This window comes from Passer domesticus, chromosome 14, assembly GCF_036417665.1.
Source record: "Passer domesticus isolate bPasDom1 chromosome 14, bPasDom1.hap1, whole genome shotgun sequence".
Taxonomy (NCBI): domain Eukaryota; kingdom Metazoa; phylum Chordata; class Aves; order Passeriformes; family Passeridae; genus Passer; species Passer domesticus.
The window spans coordinates 10,243,280-10,268,874 of NC_087487.1; the positions used below are offsets into that span (position 1 = coordinate 10,243,280).

The following is a 25,595-nucleotide window of genomic DNA, read 5'->3' on the forward strand; positions in this document are numbered from 1 at the left end:
TAGTAATGCTGAACTGCTTGAGGTTGCATTACAATGTGATTATGTTAACACTAATTAACACACATTTTATGTGGCTCATTTGTCACATTAAAATTGCAAATGATACAGTGACATTTTCCCTAAGGTGTCTAGGAAGAGCTGTAAGTCTGCCTTTCTCCTTTCTTACCAAACAAGACAGTTAAACTGAAAAAGATTCAGGAAAAAGCCACATGGAACAATTAAAGGTACAGAATGACCACCATAAAAGCATGTTAGGACTCTGGGAAAAATCACTTAAAGGAGGAGGGGTGAGAGATTCATCAAATGATGAATGTAATTGATGGAGTGGATGGGAGTCATTGTTTGTTGCTCCCTCAAGAGTTTAGAGCCAGCAGGTGAGAAATAAAGCTAATCGGGTACACATCAATAATTAACAAAAGGAGACAGTTCTTCACCTGACAAGGTGTAGAAGTCCTTGTTCCTGGATGACCTACATGTTAAAGTTGTGTATAAGTTAAAAGGGAGTCTGGATAAGTTCACATATAAAAATGTGTTGGTAACTAAGGTGTGGAACTGACATTCAGCCTAGGGAACTCCTGATCAAAATGTCAAGTCCTGGGGAAATAAGATCTTTACTTGGCCTTTGGTCCGTACTAAGAACCCACTTTCAGTTACAAGACACAGGACTAGAAGTGGTATTGGTTTGATCCACAGAGGCTGCTTTTATCTTCATATATTCTATATTTTTATTCTGACTCAAGTCTTTTAATGAATTTTATCCAGCTGACAAGCCATTACTTACAGGCACGTGCTCAGGCACATGATGGGATTCTGGGGCTTGTCCTCGGCAGGGCCCGGAGAGGGACTTGAAGATCCTTGGGAGGTTCCTTCCACATCAGGATATTCTGTGATTATATGCACTTCCCTTCTGGGCTAGGTTGTTGGGTTCTTTGAGGGTTTTTACAGAGGGGTGAGATCAGAGGAAACATCTCCTGATGTTTGAGCTTTTTGAATTACTATATTAAATATATCACTTTGCTTGTTTAACAGCGTAGATGACAGCTTAGTACTTACTGTCTGCATGATATAGTTTACCTGGTCTAGTCAGTCCTGTTGGAACAACTTCCTGAAACAATAATACAGAATTCAGAGGGCAGTAACATATGTAGACCTCACAATAGGTGTGCTAAGGAAATTTTTAATTTATCTAAATAGTTTTTTTGCAGTCATAATGTTACTATTCAGACCCATTTTAACTATGATTTTAGTATCTCTCTGTTCCACTTCTCATTACTATCATATGAATAAGATTTTAAATCTATCCTGCAACTGTTTCTATGAGACTATATTCTTTACAGAATAAACCACAATGCTGGAAATAGGGAGGTTTTTGAATGCTCATTTCAGCTTTGTGACTGATTCACATGACTTTGAACAAATCATGTAAGTATCTGTGCTGTCTCTAAGTTGAAGATAACAGCAGCCTTATAGGAATGCTTTTAAAGTAAACTATGTAAAATTCTACAAAGATTTAAATTGTGATTTACTAGTATTTTTGAAATACTGTTTTAGGGATGGAAAAGCATGCTAATGAACCTTGAGTGCATAGAACAAGTCATGTTTTATGGCTGGCTCAAAGTGGTCTGTCATATGAATCAGAATGTGTGGGATGCAAGTGGAGTCTATGTGCAGATGGGGTTTATTCATTCTCTGTATTTCTCATGGTGCCCATGAGCAACAAATATCTGCCTTCACCGAGTTCAGTGAGAAAGGCTGTTCTAGGACTTCTGCAGAACTCCATAGGCTAACATTGTTTATTTTATACACATAACAATTGTATCTGGAAGTCTACCAAGGAGCGTAGGCCCCCTCTAACCTACCAGCCTGACAGGTGATGCTGTGGTGCAGCCTGGGGCACAGTTCCCCTAAATGTGACTGTGAGAATGCTCTGAGTTACTTCTCTGCAGAAACTGCAGTGCATCCAAGAGGGAAGATCCGTGCCCAGGTATTTGTTTGGGATGTTACCAAGTTATGCAGTGAAATCTGGGATCTGAGAAGCTCTGTATTTTTACAGGTCAGACATACACTGAAAAGATATAAATAGCACATGATCCAAACAGTCCCTTCCTTAAAGAGATTCTGCGTGTTGCATATTGAATGGAAACAAGGCCTTGCTCTAGATAGGCAAAAGCTATTTCCTTTTATTACATGGTTCTCACAGACTGTTTTCCTTAGAGATATTTTCTGTGGAAGCCTAAACTCTAAGAACTTGTCTACTAAAATGGGCATTTTTTTCACTTTCTAGTAATGAAGTCACACATATTTATAGCATTATCACGTAAGAATCCCAAGTAGCCATTACTAATTAGAAAGAGGGGGAAGATACTCCTCATTTTACTGAGGAAATGGAGCCGTGATGAATTAAAGGGACTTTCCCTGACTCACAAGAAGCTTAATGTGGAGCTAGAAATTGAGCCCAGACCTCCTGAAATTCAGTTCACTGTTTCAGTCATATGACCATCCTTTTCCAAGCATCAAATATGTACACAAGGCTCTCCAGTTTAGTCTTCACATTAGTTTCCAATGAAACTTTGCCCTTTCACTCATTTTAGCAAAAAGGCAAACATTTGCCCATTTGTCTCAATAGTAAGTAGAAACTGCTCTCTATACAGATGACAATTTCCTCTCCATTCACATGCTTCTCATCCTCGTATTAAAGCCAGCCTGTGTCAGCAAGGGCCCGTTTAAATTAGAAACCAAATAATATTTCAGGGATGCCTTGGGCTGTCTTGTGGAGAGGGTTCTTTGCAACCCTTGCCAGTTACTACTTGGTGGTCCTGCCAATCCTTGCTAAGTTTCAAAACAGAAGTTGCTCAAGCTGGAGCAGCGCTGCTTGCTCGGCATACGCGGCTGGACAGCTGGGGAGCCGGACCCAGCGAGGCCTGGTCCTCAACCAGGCACAGTTCACCAGACCTTGTAAAGGGACAGGGGAGTGGCACTGTCCTAATTGTTAACATTCCTCCTCTGCAAGACTTCTCCTGATACTCATTTAATAAGCCTAGGCTCATAAAGTCTAAACAATTTAGGCAGTCAAGTGCTAGCTGATGTGTATGTGGAGATAGAGATGCAGCCAGACTAAGTGAAGAGTGAAATGCCTAATTTCTGACTTTGCCAAGCTTTATCTGGCAGTTGCAGATGAAGTAATAGCTCAGGCAGCTGTGCCCAAGAACAGAATTTATGTTGGGAGTACCTCAGGAGCTGTACTTCAGGCCAGGTTTGCACAGCCACAGCTCCTACTTGAATGCGCATGGCCCGTCTGCCAGCGTGGTTCTTCTCACAGTGAGTAATACTCATAAGCTGCAGCCTGAAAGCTCCTGCCAGTGGCAACAAAAATTAGGGATGTGGTATTGCTGTGTTCTCAGAGAGAGAAAAGGCAGGTTCAGCAGAACTGGCTGAAACATGCAGGTATTCCTAAGTCACAGCAACAGTTGTTTGTAAATAGGCACACCTTCATATGTAGAAAGAAGTGAGCATCTAGAGACTGCTGTGTGTGGAGGTTTGTTATTTTCTGTGGAGCTGTTCCTGAGTATTTTAGCATTAAAAAATGGGGAAAAGCATCATTGCCTTCATTAGCATTTAATTCAGAATTATTTTCAGCTCATAGTGGAGCAGGGAGATATGGTAACTAGATGTTAAACATTCATTGACGAGATGAAGAGATCAGAGATTCAAACTGGAAATGGGACTTGAGTGAACATGGGACAGAGAGGAAAAAAGAATTCATGAACCTGGGAAATGTTTTTCATTAAAAAGAAAGAGCACCACAATGCATGAAGTTTCTATAGTTTCTCAAGAAAAATAAAAGAAACATTGTTTCAGCTCATCTTTAAAATGCACAAAGGAAAGGCAGTGCCAAAAAGGAGAGTATTTTTACTGACTGTATTTTCAGTGTTCTCTCGTTAATGGTCTTTTTCTCCTAAGAGGTCGTTTACCATGTTGGAGTCAAAGAGATACATTCTGCATAGTTTTAGAATAACTTTGTTAATGTTTTTTTGCTAACTTCTGCTTATCAGCCTAAAGCTTATTGGCCATAACTGCATTGTGAGCTGAGTAAATTGGTTGTTAGTGCATTTGCAAACAGTTCAGCCTGATTACATTCATCTAAGCACCAATTTTACAGCTGTGTCAGTGGGGCCATTAGAGGACTTGAGCAAGCAAGCAGGCAGGCACCCTGCACATACCTCTCTCAGCATCGTGATTTACTGCCTCTATCTGCTGCCTTTTACAGCTGTGTGCTGGCTTGTGTCCCTGTCTTGCTGCTTAGCTTTTTTCAGTCCTGTAATGCTACATCCTTACTGTGGAATCTGAATCTGACTTTGCCACTGGAAAACAGCCTGTGGCTTTTCTAAAGTTCTTTTCCCATCTTCCTTGTAGGGGTCATAATAGATGGACACAAATCCTTTCCTTTTAACCCACTTGTTTTTGACTACTCTGTGTTCTTTGACCATTTTCCAAGGTTTCTCTTGTGCTTCAATTTGACTTAGCCTGATGGCTGAAAGCTTTACTGTTAATTATTATTTTTGACAGTTACAACATTGATATTCCACCCTCCCATGGTATCCTCTGACCTGCAGGTATTAGAATGCACAAAGATATGCCTAAAATGTCACAAAGAAATGCACATCACATATAGTTACAAATTAGTTCAGATAAGCAGAGTACAGTATCTCAAGGAGACACAACAAGGATCATTGACTTGAATATCTGCAGTGAGAAACAGTTTTGGAGTAATTTCTGATTATGGAGTCAGTACATTAAAACAATATGAAGTAATAACTTGCAATTTTCTGCTAAGCTGAGATTCACATGTAGATGGATTCATCTAATTAAATCAACAAAACATTGGCTATTGGGATGGAAGGATTTGAAGTGCACAAAGAAGGTGGGAGGAGGACAGCTACAAGAGTTAAGAGTGTAAACAAGGATAGTCTGAAAAGCATTTGGCTATGGTGTGTCTTCTGGAGGCTGAGTAGTTGCTTCTTTTTTGCTTGAGAGCAAAAAGGGAAAAGGGGCCATGTGGCATCCTGGTTGACAGCAGGTTATGTTATTTGACTTGTAAGAGATAATAGTATCAGAACTCTGACATTGTTTCCTTTGTTTTCTCACTAATTAATATGTAAACAGAATAAAAGTATCATCCTTAACTGTGGCTGAAGGCTCATATGTTAATATTTTTCCAGGTGGAACTCGCAGAAATTTGCACAAAGAGCGAACGTTACATTGGCACAGAAGGTGGAGGGATGGACCAGTCAATCTCTTTTCTGGCAGAAGAAGGAACTGTATGTCTACCTTTGTAATCTAACAATGTAATATTAATTTATGTAAGCAAAAAAATACCTTCATTAGTATCTAGAAGAAAGGTAAGACTAGAAACTGGAATACCCCAATAAGCAGTATAAGACCATTGGTATACAAATGAATCAGGAATTAAAATTACAAACTTGGGTACAATCGAGTATGACAAGTTTGAATTAATATGATGAGGAAAATCAGAAATGGCAAGGAGGAAGGAAAAGATGTGGGGAAAGATGTTCTCTAGAAGGGCACCAGGTTCCACTATTTGGCTAATTCATGCTGAACTTAGAATGTTTCCCATATAATGAAATCTGAATGGTCGGCATGCCTTGTATTCAGTGCAAATGGGATAATTATTACAAAAATGCTTTCTTGAAACTTCTTATAACCAAACAGTTCTAGGAAGTTTTGCCAGGTTCAGTTACAAAGACAATGGAGACTTTTTTTTCACCAGTTTTGCTAATTCCAGACAATTCTGTGGCTGGATTTTGATGCAGAAGGCATTTAGCAGTCTTAAACGTGGTGACAGAAGGTGAACTAGCTGTGATAAACAGGACCTGCCAAGTTATACATGAGTGCTTGCAGTGGAATTTACAGTGAGGTTCATCTGCTGTCCCAGAAGGTGCACAGGACCGCAACTGTTCAAACCTCAGACCTGTCAAAATACTTTTATTGGAATTAATGTAGTGTTTCATAACAATCTTTACTTTCTTTATGATTGTGGCATTATATCTCTACAGCTTTTATTCCTTAATGACATGTCTTGGATGGGCTTACACTGAAAAAAAACTATTTCCTAGAATTACACCAAACATTTAATGCCATTATGAGACACATGTATTTTCAATTTCACATCACCTGTACCTACTCTACACCTTTCCATCATGTTTTTACTGTTAGTGGTAAAAACACAGGACATGAATAATGAAATAAGGAAGCAGCATATTTTCCTGCCATACACAGAGATGATTATGTAAGTGGAAGCTTTTCTGATATATAGCAGTGGTGACCAAAAAGACAAAGAAAACATTAGAACGGATGAGAAGAGAATTGTGAACAAACCAGAATAATATCCTTGCTTCAGTGTACTTGCAGCTGAATGCAGCTTTAGCCTCCCATCTTAAAAAACCAAGAAAAGTACAGTAAAGGACACTGAGGTTTATCAAAGCTTTTTTTTTTTTTTTAATATGAGCATTGACTGAGCAATTAAAAATTTTTCAGCTTGGAAAAGAAGAAGCTTTGAGGGTGATACTTTGTAAATTCCCTAAACAAGTAAAGAGAAGGTAAATGGAGGATTCAATGTTTTTCATCACTGAAGAACTAATAGAAACACAATGACTTTAGCAAGCAGCTTGTAAAAAACAAACAAGGAAGTTTGGGTTTTTTTCCAAAACATTCATGTTAAATTGAGAAATACCATATATTGTAGAAGGCAGAAGTTTTAAAAGGATTCAAAAAAACCCTTTGTGGATACACTAAGAGAGTATTAAACTATATGTAGCTATTTAACATGATAGTCAGATATTTCTTCCAGTGTAAGTATAACCATTATAATCTTTGCTTATGGGAATTTGGAAAAACATGTCCCTAGAAAAGATTGCTTTGTATATGTTCTATTTTTATATTCCCCCTAAATAGCCATTTATGGCTACTGTCAGAATCAGGACACTAGACCAGCTTAGTGGTACATTCTGGTCTAATGTAGCAAATCTTAAAGGGTATATTTAAATGTAAGCAAGTCTGTCTGTCTTGATAGTAATTCTGTGATGGGGTCCAGAATCTCAATGGCAGGGAGTAACACATATGCTGTACATAATGTACAAGCAGATTTGTCATTGTTTATTTAGCATTCTAGCTGCTCAAGGGACTCTCTGGGAGTGAACAATGCCAAAACCAGTAAGATGTCCCTGCTTGCACAGCTACAGTCTATTCTAAGAAGCCAAAACAGGGCACATGATTTACAACTTACCCCAGTGAAAAACCAGATGTGAATTTAATCTCTTGATTACATTACATCCTGAATTATTTAATTAATGGATGCCTAACTTATTCCATGAAAAGGTCACAAATGTTGGGAACATCTTACACAGCTTGTGTAAGCATGTGTGAGGCAAGGCAGTCTCTTATGTCAGAAAGGAGGAAACAGTAACTACATTCTTACACATAGTTTGATTTAGTTGCTTGGTTTGATTGTCTGCATGTACCATGATCAGTCCTAAAATGTTGGTACCACATTGTACCTCTGTACTAATCTTGCTGTAGCGCAAAATGAGAAGACTGAGGGGGAGATGGACATTGATGAAGGGGCAGGGAATGCAAAGCCCCTTGTTTCTAGTGGCATGCACATTAGCTTCAGCCAGGCCTGGTACTTCTCTGCAGATCAAAGTGAAACTGTTGTCTTAAACAGGCAAGAAAAATAGGTTGGGTGGGGTTCTGTAAAATGCTGAAAAAACCCAAAGACTTAATGGAAACATTTTAAAATCCAGCTACAGGGAAGAGTTTGAAATGTATGTGTAACTTGACCAATGAGGTTAAATCTCTTTTCTTGCTGTTTCATGTCAGTTTTCTTTCCTCAACTGTGCCTGGATTTTCAAGAGAAAAAACATGCAAATTTGCATTTGATTTATAGAACTAAGTGCACTGTTAGCTAGTAGTAAATTAAAACTAACCATTCATTTTTCTTTCAATAGGCCAAGTTGATAGAGTTCAGTCCACTGAGGGCAACTGATGTTAGACTTCCAAGTGGAGCAACGTTTGTTATTGCTAACAGTTGTGTTGAAATGAATAAAGCAGCAACTTCTCATTACAATATTAGGGTAATGGAGTGTCGGCTGGCTACAAAGGTAACACATGGCTTATGTCAAACTCTAATGAAACCTTCATCTAAATATGTGCTTTTTTCCAATTCTGACCAGTTGTGTCTTTAACACCTGGCTAGGTGCTACTCTTAGTATAATTTTTCTTTCCAGACACTTCCATATGCAGGAGCAGAACTCCTGCTGAGCTTAATGGAAGTGCAAGGACTGTGTCCTTATATAGAAGATGATATGATTTAGTTATATTCAATTTATTTTTATTATATTTCAGTGGAGGAAATAAGTCTATTTTTCAGAAAAAAAATATTCCCAGTTAATAAGATAGACTGTTTCTAATTAAAAGTGATTAATGACAAATAATGGAAAGCAACCAGTATGGTCACATGTTTATATGTATATATGGCAATAGATGTGTATTTTCTAGGATTTAGAGAGCATCCAAGCTAATAGTTGAAGGCCTGGAAGTAATATTAGAAATGCTGAATAGCAGCATGTATCTCAGTGTAAAGTTTAAAAACAGGCTTGAATGAAACCCCAACATTCAGGGTGTACTGCCAGTTTACAGCTTGAAATGATCTCTAAAATGTATGGAAATTGAACAGGGGAAATCTAAGTTCTGCATTAATTCTGGATTTTGTATGTTTAGGAATACGTAGATATACGGTTTGATTTGAGTTCTTTATGGGAAGACAGTACATTTTTCTTTGATAAGAGTAAATAAGGAGTAAGCATAAAGATTCACTGCAGCTGTACCCAACATAGAGTGCTGTGGGAAAGAACAGAATGTGGGTCACAAAGTCTAGAAGAAAGCTTTGAAAAATGCAGTGTGGAACTCCTTGCCACAGAACATTATACCAATATCTGATCATTATTCAAAAGTACTTTGAACATCTGTTGGCATCATGATTCCATTAAAAATAATTTTTTACAAGTTTTAGTTAGTGCTAAAAAATAATTGAAGATCTGATCAGACAAAATTTATTATAAAATAATATGCTGAGATATTTTTTGAGGAGGGAAGCTAGACTTCAGACGACTTTTTAAATGGGCTTTAAACTCAAGTATCAAAGGAATAGTTGCATTTCAGTTGTATCTAAGACATGGTAGAACAAATAGCACCAACGACCATGGTTAAAGCTGTTGACACGGAAGTTAATAAGAAGGTTTTTAAGCCATTAAGAAAATGAAGATAAGGACTTGTCTCTTTGTATATGTTGTCTATTAGCAATCCCAAATCTCTAATTTGGGATTGCTAATGGACAAAATATATGTTTTTAAGAGGAGCTTCTTTTGTAAATTCATTTTTTTTGCATAAGGAATAGAGAGCCTTCACATATAATCTATTCTAAAAGGCACTGTACGAGTGCATTAAGCTGTGAGAGCTTTTGAAGTTATTGTTCCATATACCAGACTTTGTGAATTGAATCACAGTTTTCTAAATTGCTTTAAATTATTAGTCCTTTACAGTATACTGAAGAGGTAGTAAGGAAACATCTTTTCTTTTACATTCCTGTTAGCTGTGATGCAATCTCTAAAAATGTACTTTTAGCAGATGCTCAATTGTAAGGAGACTAACAACATACACCTGTCTGTTTTTAAACATATGCTACCCAGATGGAAAGCTGCACACACTATAAAAATACATTGAGCCAGGAAAAGACTGTCTTTAGGGAAGAGGTCACAGTGGGGTGAAGGAGGGCAGGTATGTAAGTGGAAACAGGGAAGTCTTTTAAGCACCATTAAGCTAATGGAACCATGAACTAACGTGCTGGGCCTTGCAATCATGCTTTAAAAGAAATTCTCATTCTAAGTGCCTTAGGATAGGCTTTTTCCCCCCTTTTCTGCTTTAAGTAATTTTAGAATTTCATCCTGTTTTACTGCATAGGTAAAGATGCCAACAGGAGATATCCCTGCTAGCATTAGTGTAGAACATTTTGCTATCAGTCTGTTCTACAGCAAATGAGTTCTTGATCATTCTGGCAAATTATCTTAGACTCTGTTTCTTTCCCTTCCCTCTAGAGGATCATTCTTTTGCCTTTCTCTTCCCCTTTCTCAGTTCCAGCAGGCTGTGAGTGCTCTCCTGCACTGTGCCACAGAGAGTTTCCAGTTCAAAGATGTTTCCTGTCCCTCCCTGGCTGGTGAGAGCAGGGCTGGGACGCTGCTCCCCTGTTCGCCCTCAGCGTGGTTGGGGCCAGCAGTGTCTGCACAGCACCTCCAGCTCCTGGCCACAGTGCTCAGGTGGCATTGCAGAAATGTTGTGTCTAAGGAAGTGATGCTGCTGTAAAAGTATTCCTGGAATTACTCCTAGTCAGACTTTCTTGTATCTATAATTGTCCCATCATTTACCAAGTATGTTTTCCTCTCAGTTACTTACAGTTCTCCAGTGTGCCTGTGTTGAACAATAAAGAACAATAAAGCCCAAAGATTCTATATCCTGGCAGTTAAGAGCTGCTTGGTGTCCACATCTTTAGCCAGTCTGGTCAGAGATCATCAAGAAAATATCCAGCTGTGGGAGAAGTACTGGGATTAGTTTTGGTACAGTAAAGAGATGGGATTTTTTTTCCTATTTCTGTTCTATGTCTATTACAATTCGTGCTGCTGCAGCTAGACTGTTTTGAAAAACCATTTCTGTTTGCCCATAATACTTTTCCTAGTGCTGTTAGAATCAACACTTTGCTATAAGCAGGACAGATCTTTCCAGCTAAGCTGTGCCCGCTGGCCTAACGGGGTCAGTTTCCTTTTGGAACATTTGACCTCTAAAACCCCTCTGTAGCTGGCTTGCCTGAAATACAGCATCTCCCTTGAAGAAAGGGGAACAGATGTGACAATGCATGTGGCATATTTCTGCAGGGGCTTATTTATTAAAAAAGGAAGTAGAAAAAATTTGGTTGCCTTATAGAATATTATTGTTTGTAAATTCTGTTTTACTCCTTATAATAAAGTCCAGGGGATACTGAACATTGGGATTAAAGCATCAGGAAAATAATTTCCATTCATTTAGCACTTTGAAGAAGCTGTATATGCACCAACATACAACATACTTAAGTAAAATGAAGCAGTACTTTTTATTCTAACTTATCAGCAAGTAAACTAAAGTACAAATTACATAAAGGCTGTAGAGTTCTAGGTATTCAGAGCCTTTAAAAAGGAGGGCAGAACTGACTTAACCAGTCTTTTACAGAAAAAATTGTCTCACACTGATTTCTGCATTAGGCACTAAAGAGTTCTGTTTCTTTCTCTACCACTGAACATGTAAAATTGTGTTTTAAATGGCAACAAAGTTATATGATTAGGATTTTGTTTGTTTTGCTCTGCTGAGCCTCACATAAATCTCAGCAAGTCACTAGATGGCACCAAAAGTAGTTAATTTTTAGATACTGTAATAAAGCAAAACTGACAGAGCCCCTGCAAAAGAAGCACTGTTGGGGGAGAGTAAAAATCTACACCAGATAGCTGGGCAGCAGATCTGCTTAAAGTTCATGCTGTAACTTTGCACAAAACAAATCAAATATTTTTCAGATATGTATGTAAATCCTATGACTTTTTTAACCCAGAAAATTAAATGGCTTAGCTGAATCAAGACAAATGATTTCAAACCAATCTCAGTCCAAACCTGTGCTTATTGAAAAGAATAAAACACACTGGGTGAAATCCTGGCCTTGTTGATAAAAGGTTTGAATGCTGATTTGTATAGAAAAAGGATTTCATTTCCTGGCTTTTCTGTACTGGTTTAAACTCTTTCCTGACATACAGCTTGATCTAGAAGTTTTAAACTCCATTTAAATGGTGCAGCACTGGACATACACCACATGCCTATGAACACAGTAAAATGACATTGCTGTGTACCTGCTAATCTTTGTTTTGCTTTGTAATCTGTTGAAATTACAGGTGCTATGTCAATGACCACTGACTATTCTTCTATAATTCATAACATCAAAATATTTCACCTTATGAGGAAAGCTGCTTTACCATTTTCATTAGACACAAGGGAGCATCACACATATTTCAGCCTTCCAGAGAAAAGCCTGTTGGACATTCTGTCTTTCAGGATTCTGGTGTGTTGTGGTAACGACTGTCAACTTCCAAAACATCACAAAGCCACACAAAGCACGGTATCATTGCCAGGAGGGGGGAAAGCAGATCCATCTAATTAATGAATATCACAGCAACCATGTAGGAATGGAACAGATTCAGACAAACATTATACGATTCCTGTAACGGCCCAAAAATTCCTTTAAATTGGATGTTAAAGAAGGTACTTAAATTTTACTTAAAACTCCAGAGATCCAGAAAGGTTATGGTTATTCTCCCCACAAATCTTACGACCAATTTCATATTTTTAAGGCTATTATGAGAAAAGGTTGTAATGACAATCTCAAAAGTTCATCAGAAAATTCCAGGAGCGTATTGGAAATGTCAAACTGAAATGTTAGAGCAAATACTAATAGTATGGAAATAAACTTTTTAAGGACTTCTAGTGTTATAACATCACAGCATTTGTATAAACAGTTGTCCAGATGGGATTGTAAAAGGTTAGTAAGTGCTTGAAGTAACAAAGTCCATGGAAGAGGATAAATCACTGATCTGATGTCACACAAATAATTCCAGTAGGGCTTTTACAGACAGTGTCTGAGTTGAGGGAAGAATACCTGTCATTCACAGACCTCTAATAATAAATATATGTATAGACTACTCTGTACTGATAGTAAGTAGGTTCTGATGGTTCTCAATTAAGAAATGAAAACAGAAAATAGGCCTTAAAGATACTTATGGACAACTAAAAGTTTTAAACAGGAAAGCACAATGTTTTCTGTTTTCTTTTTTTTTTTTTTTAATTTTAGCTTCTCTCAAAGTCAAAAGGCTTGGAGTGGAGAAAAATGTTGAGACTCCATGATGTGCAAACCAAGCTAGGAGTTAGCCTACAGGAAATGCTGACCATTGTGGAGGAGGTATTACATCCTGAGCCTTACAGCGCAGAGGAAATTTGTAAATGCCTGGGAATTAGCCTGGAGGAGCTCCACTCTCAGATCCTTAGTCAAAACATGCAAGATGGTAAGCATATATGAAATGGTGGGGTGTACTGTACAATGTTTGTATTATATAAAAGTTTTATGCATTAATAAGTAGTTCAAGTGGAAGTCTTGCCAGAATACTTGGCTGGAATCTTGGTTGGTAAGTGAAAGAATTGATACCATCATCAATTGATATTTTCATTCTAACTTTTAACTTAAAATAGAGCAAACTTTGATTTTGATTGATCTGTTTCTAGAATGATGACAATAGCAGATCGTTTAGCTGGTGTTCAAGACCAGCATGGATGGGCTTGTGCTTCTGTTCTTAACTGATAAATACATGATCACTTCCTAAAACAGTCACTGGGCAGCCAGTCTCAGTCTTTCCTAAGAAAGTTTCTGTCACTATTACTATTTCTTTTTCTTCTAGGAAGATGTTGGTGAGATGAACAATTTACTATCTAAAGTGTTTCCCATGTGTTATTTTTTAGGATTATACCACAAAGTCATGCATTGTCACACATGAAATGTATCCTGGATTCATACAGTAGGGTTGCTAATAATACCAAATAATAGAGAATTTATGAAATATTTGTTCACTTTCATAACAGGTTTCCAATTAAGATCAGAATCTTTCTGTAAGAACTACACAGAATCTTTCTTCCTTGTTTCCATTCTGTAGCATTAATACCTGTATTATTTTGGAATCAAATTACACCCTTATCAGTCCTTCCCAAGACTGTTTTCAGGAATATGTACATTGGATGTATACAGATCTGTAACATAGCTATCTATGCTGACAATTATTTAAATAATCCGTTCATCTGGAGTGATTGTAAATTTTATATATTAACAGAGGACCAGGTCCTGAATCTTCAACCTGTTTGGCACCCCAGTGGTATCAGACAGCATGAGACTATCTTATTGTCTAATTACACTGCCAGAAGATACCAGGATGGAATAAGATATCTTAAGCCAGCTCTTTATCTCCATAGAAAGAGTTTGGATAACTTTATGCTGTCTGTACATGAGGAATATATGAACCATGTACCTGCACTCTGCAGCATTTGCCTGGGAAACTGCAAGGTTGTAAATCTTACACTGTCCTTGCACTTTCCTCTTTATGAAGCAATGCAAGACTATTAACTTACAGATGTTTATACTCCTTATACCTGGTTTATAAAACAAAATGCTACAGTTCTACAAAATTGAGTTGCTTATGCAAGTTATCTTGTTTTTTTTTTTCAAAAAACAGAGTCTAGATGAAAAATTTAGACATAAAAGCCATAGAAGAAACTCAAAGGAAATTTTATACTATAGCTCTGAATACCATTTGCAGATGTTTGCTGAACAGAATCTCTTAAACTTGCATGACCGTGATTTCATTTGATAAGACCAATTAAAAGGATTATGCTGAAAGCCTTTTTGCATGCACAATATAAAATTAAATAACAGATTTCTGTAAAACATGCAGAAGAAATAAGACAGACCTAGAAAGAATCTAAATCTGCTGTGTTTGTTACACACTGTACAGATTACACATTATGTTGGCTTTGGAACACCAGAGGCTGTTTGAAGAAAACATTTTTCTTATTTCCCCTCTACTTTCCCACTCTATTTTAATGACAATGCCTGGCTTCTTCATGTGAGAGAGAAAACATACTGTCAAATAAGTAACCTCTTCAGAGGATTTCAGAGTGTCATTAAATTTCTTTTTTCAACATGAAGAACAAACCATAACATATTTTCATGCCCAGGGATCGTTACAAATACTGTTTTGTATTGGCATTATGTCTCATGTTTAAGGATCTAAAAGTGCTCTGTACATACTGACCTAGCCTTAAGTCCAGCTTCCCTTCCTCTACTCCTCCAGTGACAGTACTGTATACTTACATAAAGTTTTATCACTATGTAAGGGGGACCAAATAAAAACTCCACATCTCAAAGGAACATTCTATGGACTGGCTTTGGTCAAGTCCCAGGCCAGGTCTGGAAGCCCACAGCAGCTCTGCATCCCTTTTACAGCAAGTATTCAAGGATTTCTGCTGTTCCCCACTGTACAGCCCATTCATTCCCCACGTTTGGAGAAGTACAGATGGTGTATAAAGCCTCTCTAAACTTCTTGCAGTTGTTCTTTGGTCAACTCAAAATCCTGAGTTTAAAGCTCCCTTGCAAATGTTTACACATGGATTGCACTTGTGGCTTCTGAACATCTCTAGAAAAATAATATTTATTACATTCTAAGGTGCACTGTGCCATAATTTTGGCTTGGACTCGACTGCTTCACAGAACACATAGTGTGTGGTGATTGTGGGACATTAAGTATTTATAAGCTTCACCACAAAAGGATATTCTCCTGTAAAACATTGTATTCCTTTAACCATGAAATGTTTTTTTCTTCTTAAATGAGGTATTTTTTAAACCCATTTTTCCTTTTCATATAAAAAAAAAATTAATCTAATTCTGACATTTAAACCAGAGAATGAAAACACCATGGGAGGAGTAGGCATCCATTTGCTGTGTGGATTTGACTGTTTAATTCCTATTTGTCCCCTGGAAAGACAATTCTAAATCTGTGCTGCAAATTCCACTGGTGCTTGAACAGCCATTCATGGGCATTGATGGTGACCTGAGTGCAGGAACAGTTTCACACTCCCTGCACTGATGGGTGTAGGTGAGGGGGTCCCGAGTGTTCTCTCAGGCAGCTCGGGGCACAAAAAGCTCTCTCTGTGCATCAGATGTCCTGCAGGACCAGAAGTTACTCCTCCAAACTGACAGACTTCAGAGCACTTTCCAGTTTAAGGGTCCAGGTGCCTAGTTCAGCTTCGCCCTGATCCATGTCATGGAGAAATTTTGGGACATCCTACAGAAACAAACAGAGATGTGGCTGCTCCAGGCAGATCCCATATGTGGAGGATGGGGACTTTTGGGGTGTGCCACAGGTTAGGCACAGGTACTGAATAGTCCAGGTTAGTTGCAAAAGCCTTGTAAAGCCATCATTCCTCTGGAGGAAAAATCACTTTAAACCAGTAGTTATCATAATCTCAAAACAGGTGTCTGCTAAATGTGTCACCGAATCCAGCGATGACTCGTCCCTGGTTTATTTTCAGAAAGCTGGATTGCAAACAGTTACTTGAGCAGTCCCAGGAGAGTAACTGTTCCCCACTTCAAGTAGGGGGTTCACAATCTGGCTCAAATTAAAGCCATCTGGCAGCATTTTCTTATATACATTATGAGCCAGAAACCTTCACCCTCATCATGTTCAATCAGCAGGATGCCTAACAGAGAAGGGTACAATTCCACGTGAGTAATGGTGCTAGAAACTGTCCCCTACACAACTGCGTGTCCGTGAGTTTTTCCGGTTGTAAATTTCTGACAGTCCCATCAGCCATGTGCAGCTCATTAATCTCCAGTGAAATGTATCTTTAGAAGCTGCCAAAGCAACTAGAAAAAAATATATAGCCTGGAGAGGTTGGTCTTTAGCTAAAGGTCAGATAGAATTGTACAGGAAGCCTCTAAAGAAAGGAATCTGCTGAAGTTGAAGTTGTAACAAATAGTATGAGTTGCTGAGAAGCCACAACATTTACTTATACAGAAAAAAAAAAATCCTTTAAATGGACTGGGCAGGTTTGCACAATTTTTGTAAAGCTAAAATTATAAATATGACCATACAGTTGAAAATCCACAGTAAACATTTCTGTTATATTTAGTTAACCCACAATTATTTGGGTCTAATAGCCCAGATTTTTGTCTGTTAGGGGATTTTATATGGATTTTGAACAAGCTTTCATTAACATTAGTCTGCTGAGTCACAGCAACTTGGAAGGTTCTTGCTGCAGTATTATCTGTTAGTGCCCTGGAAAATGGCACCATTCTTTCAAGAGCATTTGGTGGTTTGTAAGTGAACTGAATTTACCTGTTCATGGGTGACCTGACAGAAATCCTCTGCAGGAGCAAATCTCAGAGAACTCAGAAGCTGAAGTGGGAGAAACCAGGCCTTTATTATTAGTTGAGTGGATTAGGAAAGTATATTTACATTTTTGGTCTAATTAATTACCTAATTCCATACATCATAGTAGCCTTAAGGATCCATATGCTTTTAAGAATCTGGCATTAGTTCCCTAACCCTGGTTTTTATGCTCTCCTTTGAGCACCACAGAAAGTGAGACCATATAACCCAGTTCTGTGCAATTCTGCAAGGGTTTCTTTGAGGGCTTCAGTTTTTCCACTTTCAGATGACTCCAGCCTTGGCTCAGATATAAACCAATCAGGTGTGTGGGCCCTCTGGTTTTGTTTCTTTTAACTGTGACTGGCTTAGGAAATGAGTGAGTATGGCTCAGGAAGTCAGTGGAGCCAATATACAAGCTGTGATATAGCAAACAGATCCCAGTATAGATGTGACTTTTAGAAATATCATCTGTACTCTATCTTCTGTTAGGTAGAGAGGGTGTGTTTGGACTACCCATCCAAACAGAAGAGATAGAAGAAGGTTTCTGTATTATCAGAGGCATTTGGTGTTGAAAGCTGAAAATACGTGAATCATTTTATTATTTTGGAATAAGGCTTAAGAGTACCTAGCTGTTTGCTGTCCTGAAGATAATTTTGCCTGAAAACTGCCTGAGAAGAAAAGCAAGCTATAACAGAAATTTTTAAACACAAACATTTTTTAAAAAAATAAAATGCCGCCTGTAACAGAGCAATAGCTAATGCCAGGATCCCAGCCTTTAACCAGTACTCATTTGGTAAACGTCAGCAAAGGAGTCTGCAAATAACACACAGCCTCTGCTGCCTGGAAGGAGCGTGTTCCCAGCCAGAGGAAGCCGTGTCAAGGTAGCAAATTCCCCCTCCACTGAGAGGCTCTCCCAGAGCCAGCACTGCCCAGGACACGGCTCAGGTCCCCTGGCTGGCAGCCAGAGCCCAGCGCCCATCGCGGTTGCCAATTCCTGACATGACGAGCACAACACAACCCCAGAGATTTTAAGGTAATCTGGCCAGTAGAGCATTGCTCTACCAAAGGGTGGTCTCCGAATCAATCACAGCCTTTGGCAAGTCTGTGGCCTGACAATTGAAACCAGACATGTTTTCAGTTCATTCTTTGGGTTACTACTGTTCGATGGTGATTTACAAGAGAGTGTGAGCTATGGCAATCTCTCACGCAACTTTAGATATTCCCTAAACGAATGCACATTTAGAAATCTCCTTGCTCTAAAACAATGCCTCATAAGAAAAGAATATTTAAAGAGAAACCATCCTTAAAAATAGGCCAAGCTGCCTTTCTTCAGCGTTCAAAAATAGAGGCACCACTTTGCAAAACACAGTGCAACTAACTCCAGCAGCAACAAAATCAGAAACTAAAATATGCTCTTCCTGTGTGATACTCTCAAGTCCATGGTTCTGGAGGGCACTCAATTTTCTCATTTCTGTCCTAGTTTGAAATGCTTTCAGAAGGCCTGTTCACAAGACAAACAGCACAGGATTTCTCAGTAGCAGGCTGTATTGAATTACAAAATAAATAGGAGCAGAAGCAATATCAGCAGTAGCAGAACGTTGCTACGTTAAATGTTTCTGTCTCATTTTAGGCTAGTTGTGTCTCGGCACTATTTTCAGCATTTACAGTTGTGAAATACTCTGGAGAAAAAAAAAAAGGCATTATAGAGGTGCTGATGAGTTTTAGTCTGTAAGGGTTGCTGCCTGGAATGTACAACACGAGAGACTTCATACTGGACCTAATTTTATTTCCAGTCTTTCAAGGAAGATTTCTACATGTATTTGCAAATCTAGATTACTGAAAGTGTCAGAAGTGGTTCCAGAAGTTGGCAGTCTCCACAGAACAGCCAAGTAGAAACTCTGTGGGACTGGGTCAGAAAGCAAGTTCTATTTCAAATACAGGGCTGGTCTTGCTTCTCCTTTTACCTCTATTTGAGTGTTTTATCAGCCATTTTAGAAAGCAAGAGAGACAAGGAGTTGAATTGAGAGAGAAACTTCATCTAAAGAAGAATTTACATATAGAAAAAAAAGAAGATGAAGGATGTTCTGAAGTGCTCTAGCAAGGCTTTGCTGTGCTAAAATAAGGAACAGTGCAGTAGGTGCTCCATATGGAGGTTAAAGTCCATTAATATTTACCACCCAAACAGCTCACACAAACCAATTTAGTCATAAATTAAATTATGTCATGCATGCTTCTGGTGAACAATACTTCCTAAACAGTAGCCATGGTATTAAAGCAAACAGAACTATATTGGGAGAGGAAAACAATGAACTACAGCACAAGCTTGGGAACAGCAGATCAATTCTCAGATATTAGTTGCAAACCAAACCTTCCTGTGAATATGGGTGGCTTGTGGTGTCTTTAACCACAGTCATCTCCTTCCTTTTTATGCCCCATTATTCAGGCCTGATGGAGGTCTCTACCCTGATGGCCACACAGGTTTGGACACGCCCCTGACCATTCCCAACAGAACTGCTTTTTTATGGCACAATAAAAAAAATTTAGCCAAAATCCTTGCACTAGTCTTTGATCTTAGTAGGTCAGTACTAACCTGTCTGGGTTTGGCATCTCTGCACATCCACACAGGCAGCACTAACACTTTGACAAGTAACCTGTACCAAAAATAACCCTGAAAACCAAAGTGAAAGCACCTGTTCTCTTCTCTGTACCTTTAATCCAGTATGAGCTACAGTCACAGTGAGCCTGCATTGTTGAGAAAAGAATAATAAAAAAAAAAAAATAGGGTGGTGTTTTTTGTGGTTTGGTGGTTGTTTTTTTTCAAGCAAAGGTCCATCTGCACAGTTCCATAATTGCTGCAGATTTGGCCTGGAGCAGCCACACACAAGGCCCTGGGCCAGCAGGTGCTGGCTGACAGCTGCCTGCAGGGCACTGGGGACCCTCCAGGTGTTCTGCTGCTATTCTGCCTCTGTTCTGCTGCTGTTTGAAAACCTGAAAGCTTTAGATTAATGCCCTAATGCTGTCACTGCCAACCCTTAAGCTTCTGCCTTGCCTCTGCAAATTAAGAGGAGAGACTGAGCCTGTTCAGTGGTACAGGAAATAACCAGAGCATGTGTATGAAGCTGTCAAAATGAAAAAAGATGTGTACGTTGCATTTTGATAACCTCTAAACATTATGTTTTATTAGGGCTTTTAAAGAAGATGTAGGTGAACTTTTGCAGAAGACTTTCAGCCTAGAGAGTTCTCATATAAAGGATAAATTGCTATAAAACCACAATTTTGTTATATTTTTGTATTTTGCTTTTGTAGTAAGTAATAATGCAGTTTTCTTTTTGTGTAGTTTCCACCTTTAAGTTACACCAGCGTGCAAAGCACGTGTACAGTGAGGCTGCCAGAGTGCTGGAATTTCAGAAGATTTGCAGTGAAGCACCTGCCAACGCACTCCAGCTGCTGGGAGAATTAATGAAGCAGAGCCATATCAGCTGCAGGGAGATGTATGAGTGCAGCTGTCCTGAACTGGACCGCCTGGTCGACATCTGCCTGTAAGTTCTGACCACAAGGAAGAGTAATCGTCTGTGCAGAATACGGTTCGAATTGAGGAGAAAACATGACATCCTTGGCTATTGCAATCTTAAAATGAAAGTATTCTTGTCTCTTCTTACAAAATTAATCTCCTGCAGGGACATTACACGGTCAATTGTTTCCCTGCTGACATCTGTGTAATACTTTCAGATGAAAGCTACGGTTTATGGCTTTATTACAGATTTTGCTTTTGGACTGACTCATCGTCACAAGTGTTACGTTAGACTGTTAGCTACTCTTTTTTAAGTTGCAGAAGAAGTCATAAGTGGTTTTCTTAAAACATCATCTTACTTATTCTATCTGAACTGTTTCTTAGGATTATAGTGCCATAGAACGCTTTGGGTTGGAAGGGACATTAAAGATCATTGTGTTCCAGCTCCCCTGCCATGGGCAGGGACACCTTGCACCAGACCAGGCTGCTCAGAGCCCCATCCAAACTGGCCTTGAACACTTCCAGGGATGGGGCATCCACAGTTTCTCTGGGCAACCTATTCCAGTGCCTCACAACTCTCATATGAAAGAATTTCTTTCCCATATCTAATCTAAATCTACCTTTTTCACGTTTCTTGACCATTTCAGTACTGCTGCCACAGGAGTTCCAGGGTATAAACAAGCTGTTCTATAATCTTAGGTTGTCTTGAAAGTATAATGAAATGTATTGAAATGCCATTTGCATTTTTTCAATTATGAAATAAGTTGTCCAGAGTATTAGATAGGTTGGACAGCATTTCACTGTTTAAGAAATGTGTGCTGTCACAGGGGTTGACACTCTGCTTCTCTCTGTGCTGAGCTTTCCACATATAATTAAGTCCCCATATCTGCCCCAGCATTAATCTTTCAGCTGTGATCCCTTCCCAACTCAGTTTGGTCATGGGGAAACAATTTCAATTCAAAGCACATTCTCTGAGTGCCATTTTGTCCCTTCTCTTCTCTCACACACAGGTTGTTGTGGTATCAGGCTGTTGTTTCCATGGCTCAGCTACAGGGACAATGGGACCTGGTACAATCGTGTGTTAATCCACAAAGTGAAAACAAGCACTCAGTACTCACATCCTACACAGCATTTCATCCCTCCCACATGGTCACCATCAAACAAGGGACATATTTCAGTCCTTCCTTATTTCTCTTTTTTCTGGTACATTTAATCACAGAACAGACACCTGATGCTACTTTTCATCTAAATGCAGTGCCTATAGAAGGAATTTAGTGGTTGGTGATCATTTTAACAGTGGCTGGGGGAAATGAACAGTTGCCCAGCTGGGCTGTCCTACCTTTACTCCATCCCTGTCTCTGCCTCAGCCACCCTGTCCCTCCTGCTCCCCACAGTCCCATAATGGCTCCCTGGTGATGCCACCCTCCTAACTTGTGCCTCTGGTTGTTCTTCCTTCTCCTTGGAGAAGGGTGTGCTTAGTTTGGGAAACTGCCCTAAGCCAGAACATTACTGGCCTGCTGGAAGGGAAATGTGGGGTGACACAAGGGTTTGCAGGCCTGGGTCAAGAAATGCTATTTCACTGTCTTTTAGAAGCAGATATCCCATACTCTCTCTACATCTTTTCAGTCTTGAATTTGAAGTTTCAATTTGAAGTTTAAAAAATTAAATAATTAATACCTTACCACCTTTACCAGCTTTTTTTTTTTAATTGAGAAATTAGTCTGGCTTAGAATGAAAATATTAATTTTCCAAGCATGCAATTTACCATGCACATTTACTTCTGCACTCATGGATTTTTTAAGTTGCAGTACCCATTTATCAGGTTTGTAAATCAATAGAGTACAAAACGTGATTATTTAGGTGGGTCTGATTTCTTTTGCAGACAAGATGGAATGGCCTCTGAGGCAAAAAGCTACAAAGCTAAAAACTGAACAGAAAACTTCTGGACATTGACAGATTCTTTTGCATGTGGGATACACGTGCTCTTTTTTGCTAAAACACAAAGCAGCCTGATAGCCACTGGAAAGACTGATAGCAACTGAGCAGAACAAGTTTTGATTCTTCTCTTGGGACCCCGTCCAGGGTGTAACTCCAAGGCTGTGTTCAGTTTATTGTATCACATAGTGACCACATCATACAATAAGCTGTGACAGTCACTCAGCAGGGCAGTTCCACCAGAGTTATCCCAGCTGCTCAAAGGGAACTGCTGATCTGAGTGTGAGAGGGGAGAACCATCTCCAGGGTCAGCTGAAGACAGAGACTGAGCTCTACTGAATTGTCAAAGGTCTTGTGCAATGAAGTTTTTATTCCGTGCAAGGCACTGGCACTGCCTGTTCTGAGGCACCACTGGCAGGGCAGGAGCTCTAAATTAACATCTGCATTGCTTTGTACAGTAATGCCCAGAGCTGGGTCCTCAGTCAGTGCCATCCAGTGAATGCACCTGGCAGACCTGAGGAGCTCATTCTGACAGGGCCTGTTCTCAGAAAAGCTGGGAGGAAACTGTGCTGCCCTGGGCAGGGGAATACAAGCCTAGCCAGATGTGCTCTGCAGTGTGGAGTTACCCGTGCCATGCTCCAGTAAACACAGTTACCTGTGCCACTTTCCATTAAACACAGAGTTACCTGTGCCATGCTCCAGTGAACACAGAGTTACCTGTGCCATGTTCTGTTAAACACAGAGTTACCTGTGCCACTTTCCATTAAACACAGAGTTACCTGTGCCATGTTCTACTGAACACAGAGTTACCTGTGCCATGCTCCAGTGAACACAGTTACCTGTGCCATGTTCTATTAAACACAGAGTTACCTGTGCCATGCTCCAGTGAACACAGAGTTACCTGTGCCATGTTCTGTTAAACACAGAGTTACCTGTGCCATGCTCCAGTGAACACAGAGTTACCTGTGCCATGTTCCAGTGAACACAGAGTTACCTGTGCCATGTTCCAGTAAAGCAGCAAGCATGGCAGTGACAGCCTCTGGCAGCAGGAAGCTCAGCAGGGGAATGGAAATTGCGTTCCCCATTTGTGCTGAGCTCTGTGCTTCCATGGTGACACAGCTCCAGCCAGCTCAGGCAGGGGGACACTGGCTGGCAGGCAGGAGCACAGCCACAGCACCAAAAGGAAAGCAGCAGTTAGAATTTTTTCTAAATTAAATTAAAATTCATCAGAGCATTTCAGTTCCAGGGAGCAAAATATAAATAGTAAAGGAAAAAAGTGATGTGCGTGCCCATGTTATATCAGATTTCTGATCTGCCAGCAGAAGAGCCCACAATATATGATGGGCAGAGCTAAGTACCACAGTGGAGTGTCATTCACATGGAATGATTTCAAATTTACGTATTAAAATTATTTCATCTGGGGTTTTTTCTTATTGTATTGTTTGCACAGAAAAAAGTAAATTGTTCATTATTCTTTGCAGTCTTGTCCCATCAAGAATATTTCCTAAGAAATGCATCTTTCTTCTCTAGAAGTTTAATATTAAATCTTTTTCTAGTTCAGTAATTAGATTTCTAAAAGTGTATAGCTCTTCTAGATGAATGCAGCTTAAGCCAGCATCGAATTTTTGGAAAAAAAGTGTTAACTTTTCTTAAGTTAAGGACATAAAATCACTAGTCACTCCAGGAAGACTTGGCTGATGTGATTATAGAAATGGTCAGGAACTACATAAATTACATTCTTTACTCACGATGATATACAGCCGCCCTGTAACTTTCAAAAGCTTTTCCAAAAATACATTCCACAGAATTGCCTGAGTCTACTGCTGCTCTCTCCTTACAAAGTTTAAACTGTGAAGAATAATCTGCATATCCAGATGTTTTCTCTTTTGCCTAGATCTTTATGTTTTACTGTATAACCTCTGCCAAGAAAGAAAGGGATCCATGCTTGCTGTGGTTTGTAGTGCTGAAAACTGTAACCACGAGTTGGTCAGTTGTTTTTTTCATTTTGCAAAGATTGAAGACTTGTGCTTTCTCTAACCCTCCTCATGCTCTTAGTAGCTGGTTTACCTGTTAGTCTTCTAAAGCAGGTAGCACAGCAGATTTACTAAACAATTAAGGGGAAAAAATTGGATGTGAGCTCCTGAGTAAGTTAGGTACTCTTGAAAATCTCCCAGTCCTTAGTGTTGCACATAACTTACTTTCATTTTCTTATTCTCCACCTTTTGGTGCTATAAATCCTGGTAATTTTTGTGTTCCCAGCCATGCCTCTTACATGACAGACAGATGAATCCTCTCTGACCACTTTAAAAAGATACAGATTGTACCTTACATCCAGCTCATGGTAGCCAACAAAATTCTGCATTTTATCAAGACTCTTACCATTTCCACTGATGATTTTCTTAAAGCTGCAGAGCCTGCAATCATGGCATAATTTGAAATTTCAACAAAGCCAGAAACAGTTAAAGATGCTATTCAATGCAAACTAAATTACAAAGCAGAATAAGCAAAATCCTCCCCGTTTATATATATAAATCTTACCATGGTAACTCCATGCTTTCTGCAAAGCTACTTCATAATTTTAAGTATTTCAAATTAACAATATTGTTCTGGAGTTTTTTTTACCTCTTAAAAGCACAGTTATTTTTAAAATGGACTACTACCATGTCTTGCCTACTGTTCTCATATACCAAACTACAAGATTTCCATTTTTACTCCCTCCTTTTATTCTTTTATTCTTCTTTCCTTTGCTGCACTACTCATATTTTTACTCATTTACACCCCCATAGGCTAATTCTCTTTGTGTCCAATGAAGGCTGGAACAAGATACATAAACGTTTGCAGAAGCAAAGGCCAGAACCTGGGGCTGGGAGCCGAGTGCCCCAGCCCTGGGCTCCAGACTGTGATCCTGCTCCCTGCCTTCCCTGGCCGGGGCTGCAGCTCAGCCCAGCAGCACGTGGGGCCTTTCCCACACATGAAATCCACACCTCCCACGGCGGGGTCAGCTCCCCATCCACAAGATTGTCTGCTCAGACTCCTCT

The 25,595-nt window shown here is 39.3% G+C and overlaps 1 protein-coding gene and 1 long non-coding RNA gene across 3 annotated transcripts in view; one reads left to right on the plus strand and one right to left on the minus strand.

Annotated features, from left to right (window-relative positions):
- GALK2 (galactokinase 2) overlaps positions 1 to 25,595 on the plus strand; it is a 47,075-nt gene that overhangs the window by 18,868 nt on the left and 2,612 nt on the right. For both annotated transcript variants that reach the window (XM_064389753.1, XM_064389754.1), the window contains exons 6-9: positions 5,220 to 5,318; positions 8,025 to 8,177; positions 12,992 to 13,202; positions 20,449 to 20,650. In XM_064389753.1, the coding sequence (XP_064245823.1) occupies positions 5,220 to 5,318; positions 8,025 to 8,177; positions 12,992 to 13,202; positions 20,449 to 20,650 (665 nt within the window). The remainder of the gene's footprint in view (positions 1 to 5,219; positions 5,319 to 8,024; positions 8,178 to 12,991; positions 13,203 to 20,448; positions 20,651 to 25,595) is intronic.
- LOC135281133 (uncharacterized) overlaps positions 1 to 25,595 on the minus strand; it is an 89,715-nt gene that overhangs the window by 18,441 nt on the left and 45,679 nt on the right. The window contains exon 3 of the long non-coding RNA XR_010347888.1: positions 10,525 to 10,656. This is a non-coding gene — a long non-coding RNA (uncharacterized LOC135281133). The remainder of the gene's footprint in view (positions 1 to 10,524; positions 10,657 to 25,595) is intronic.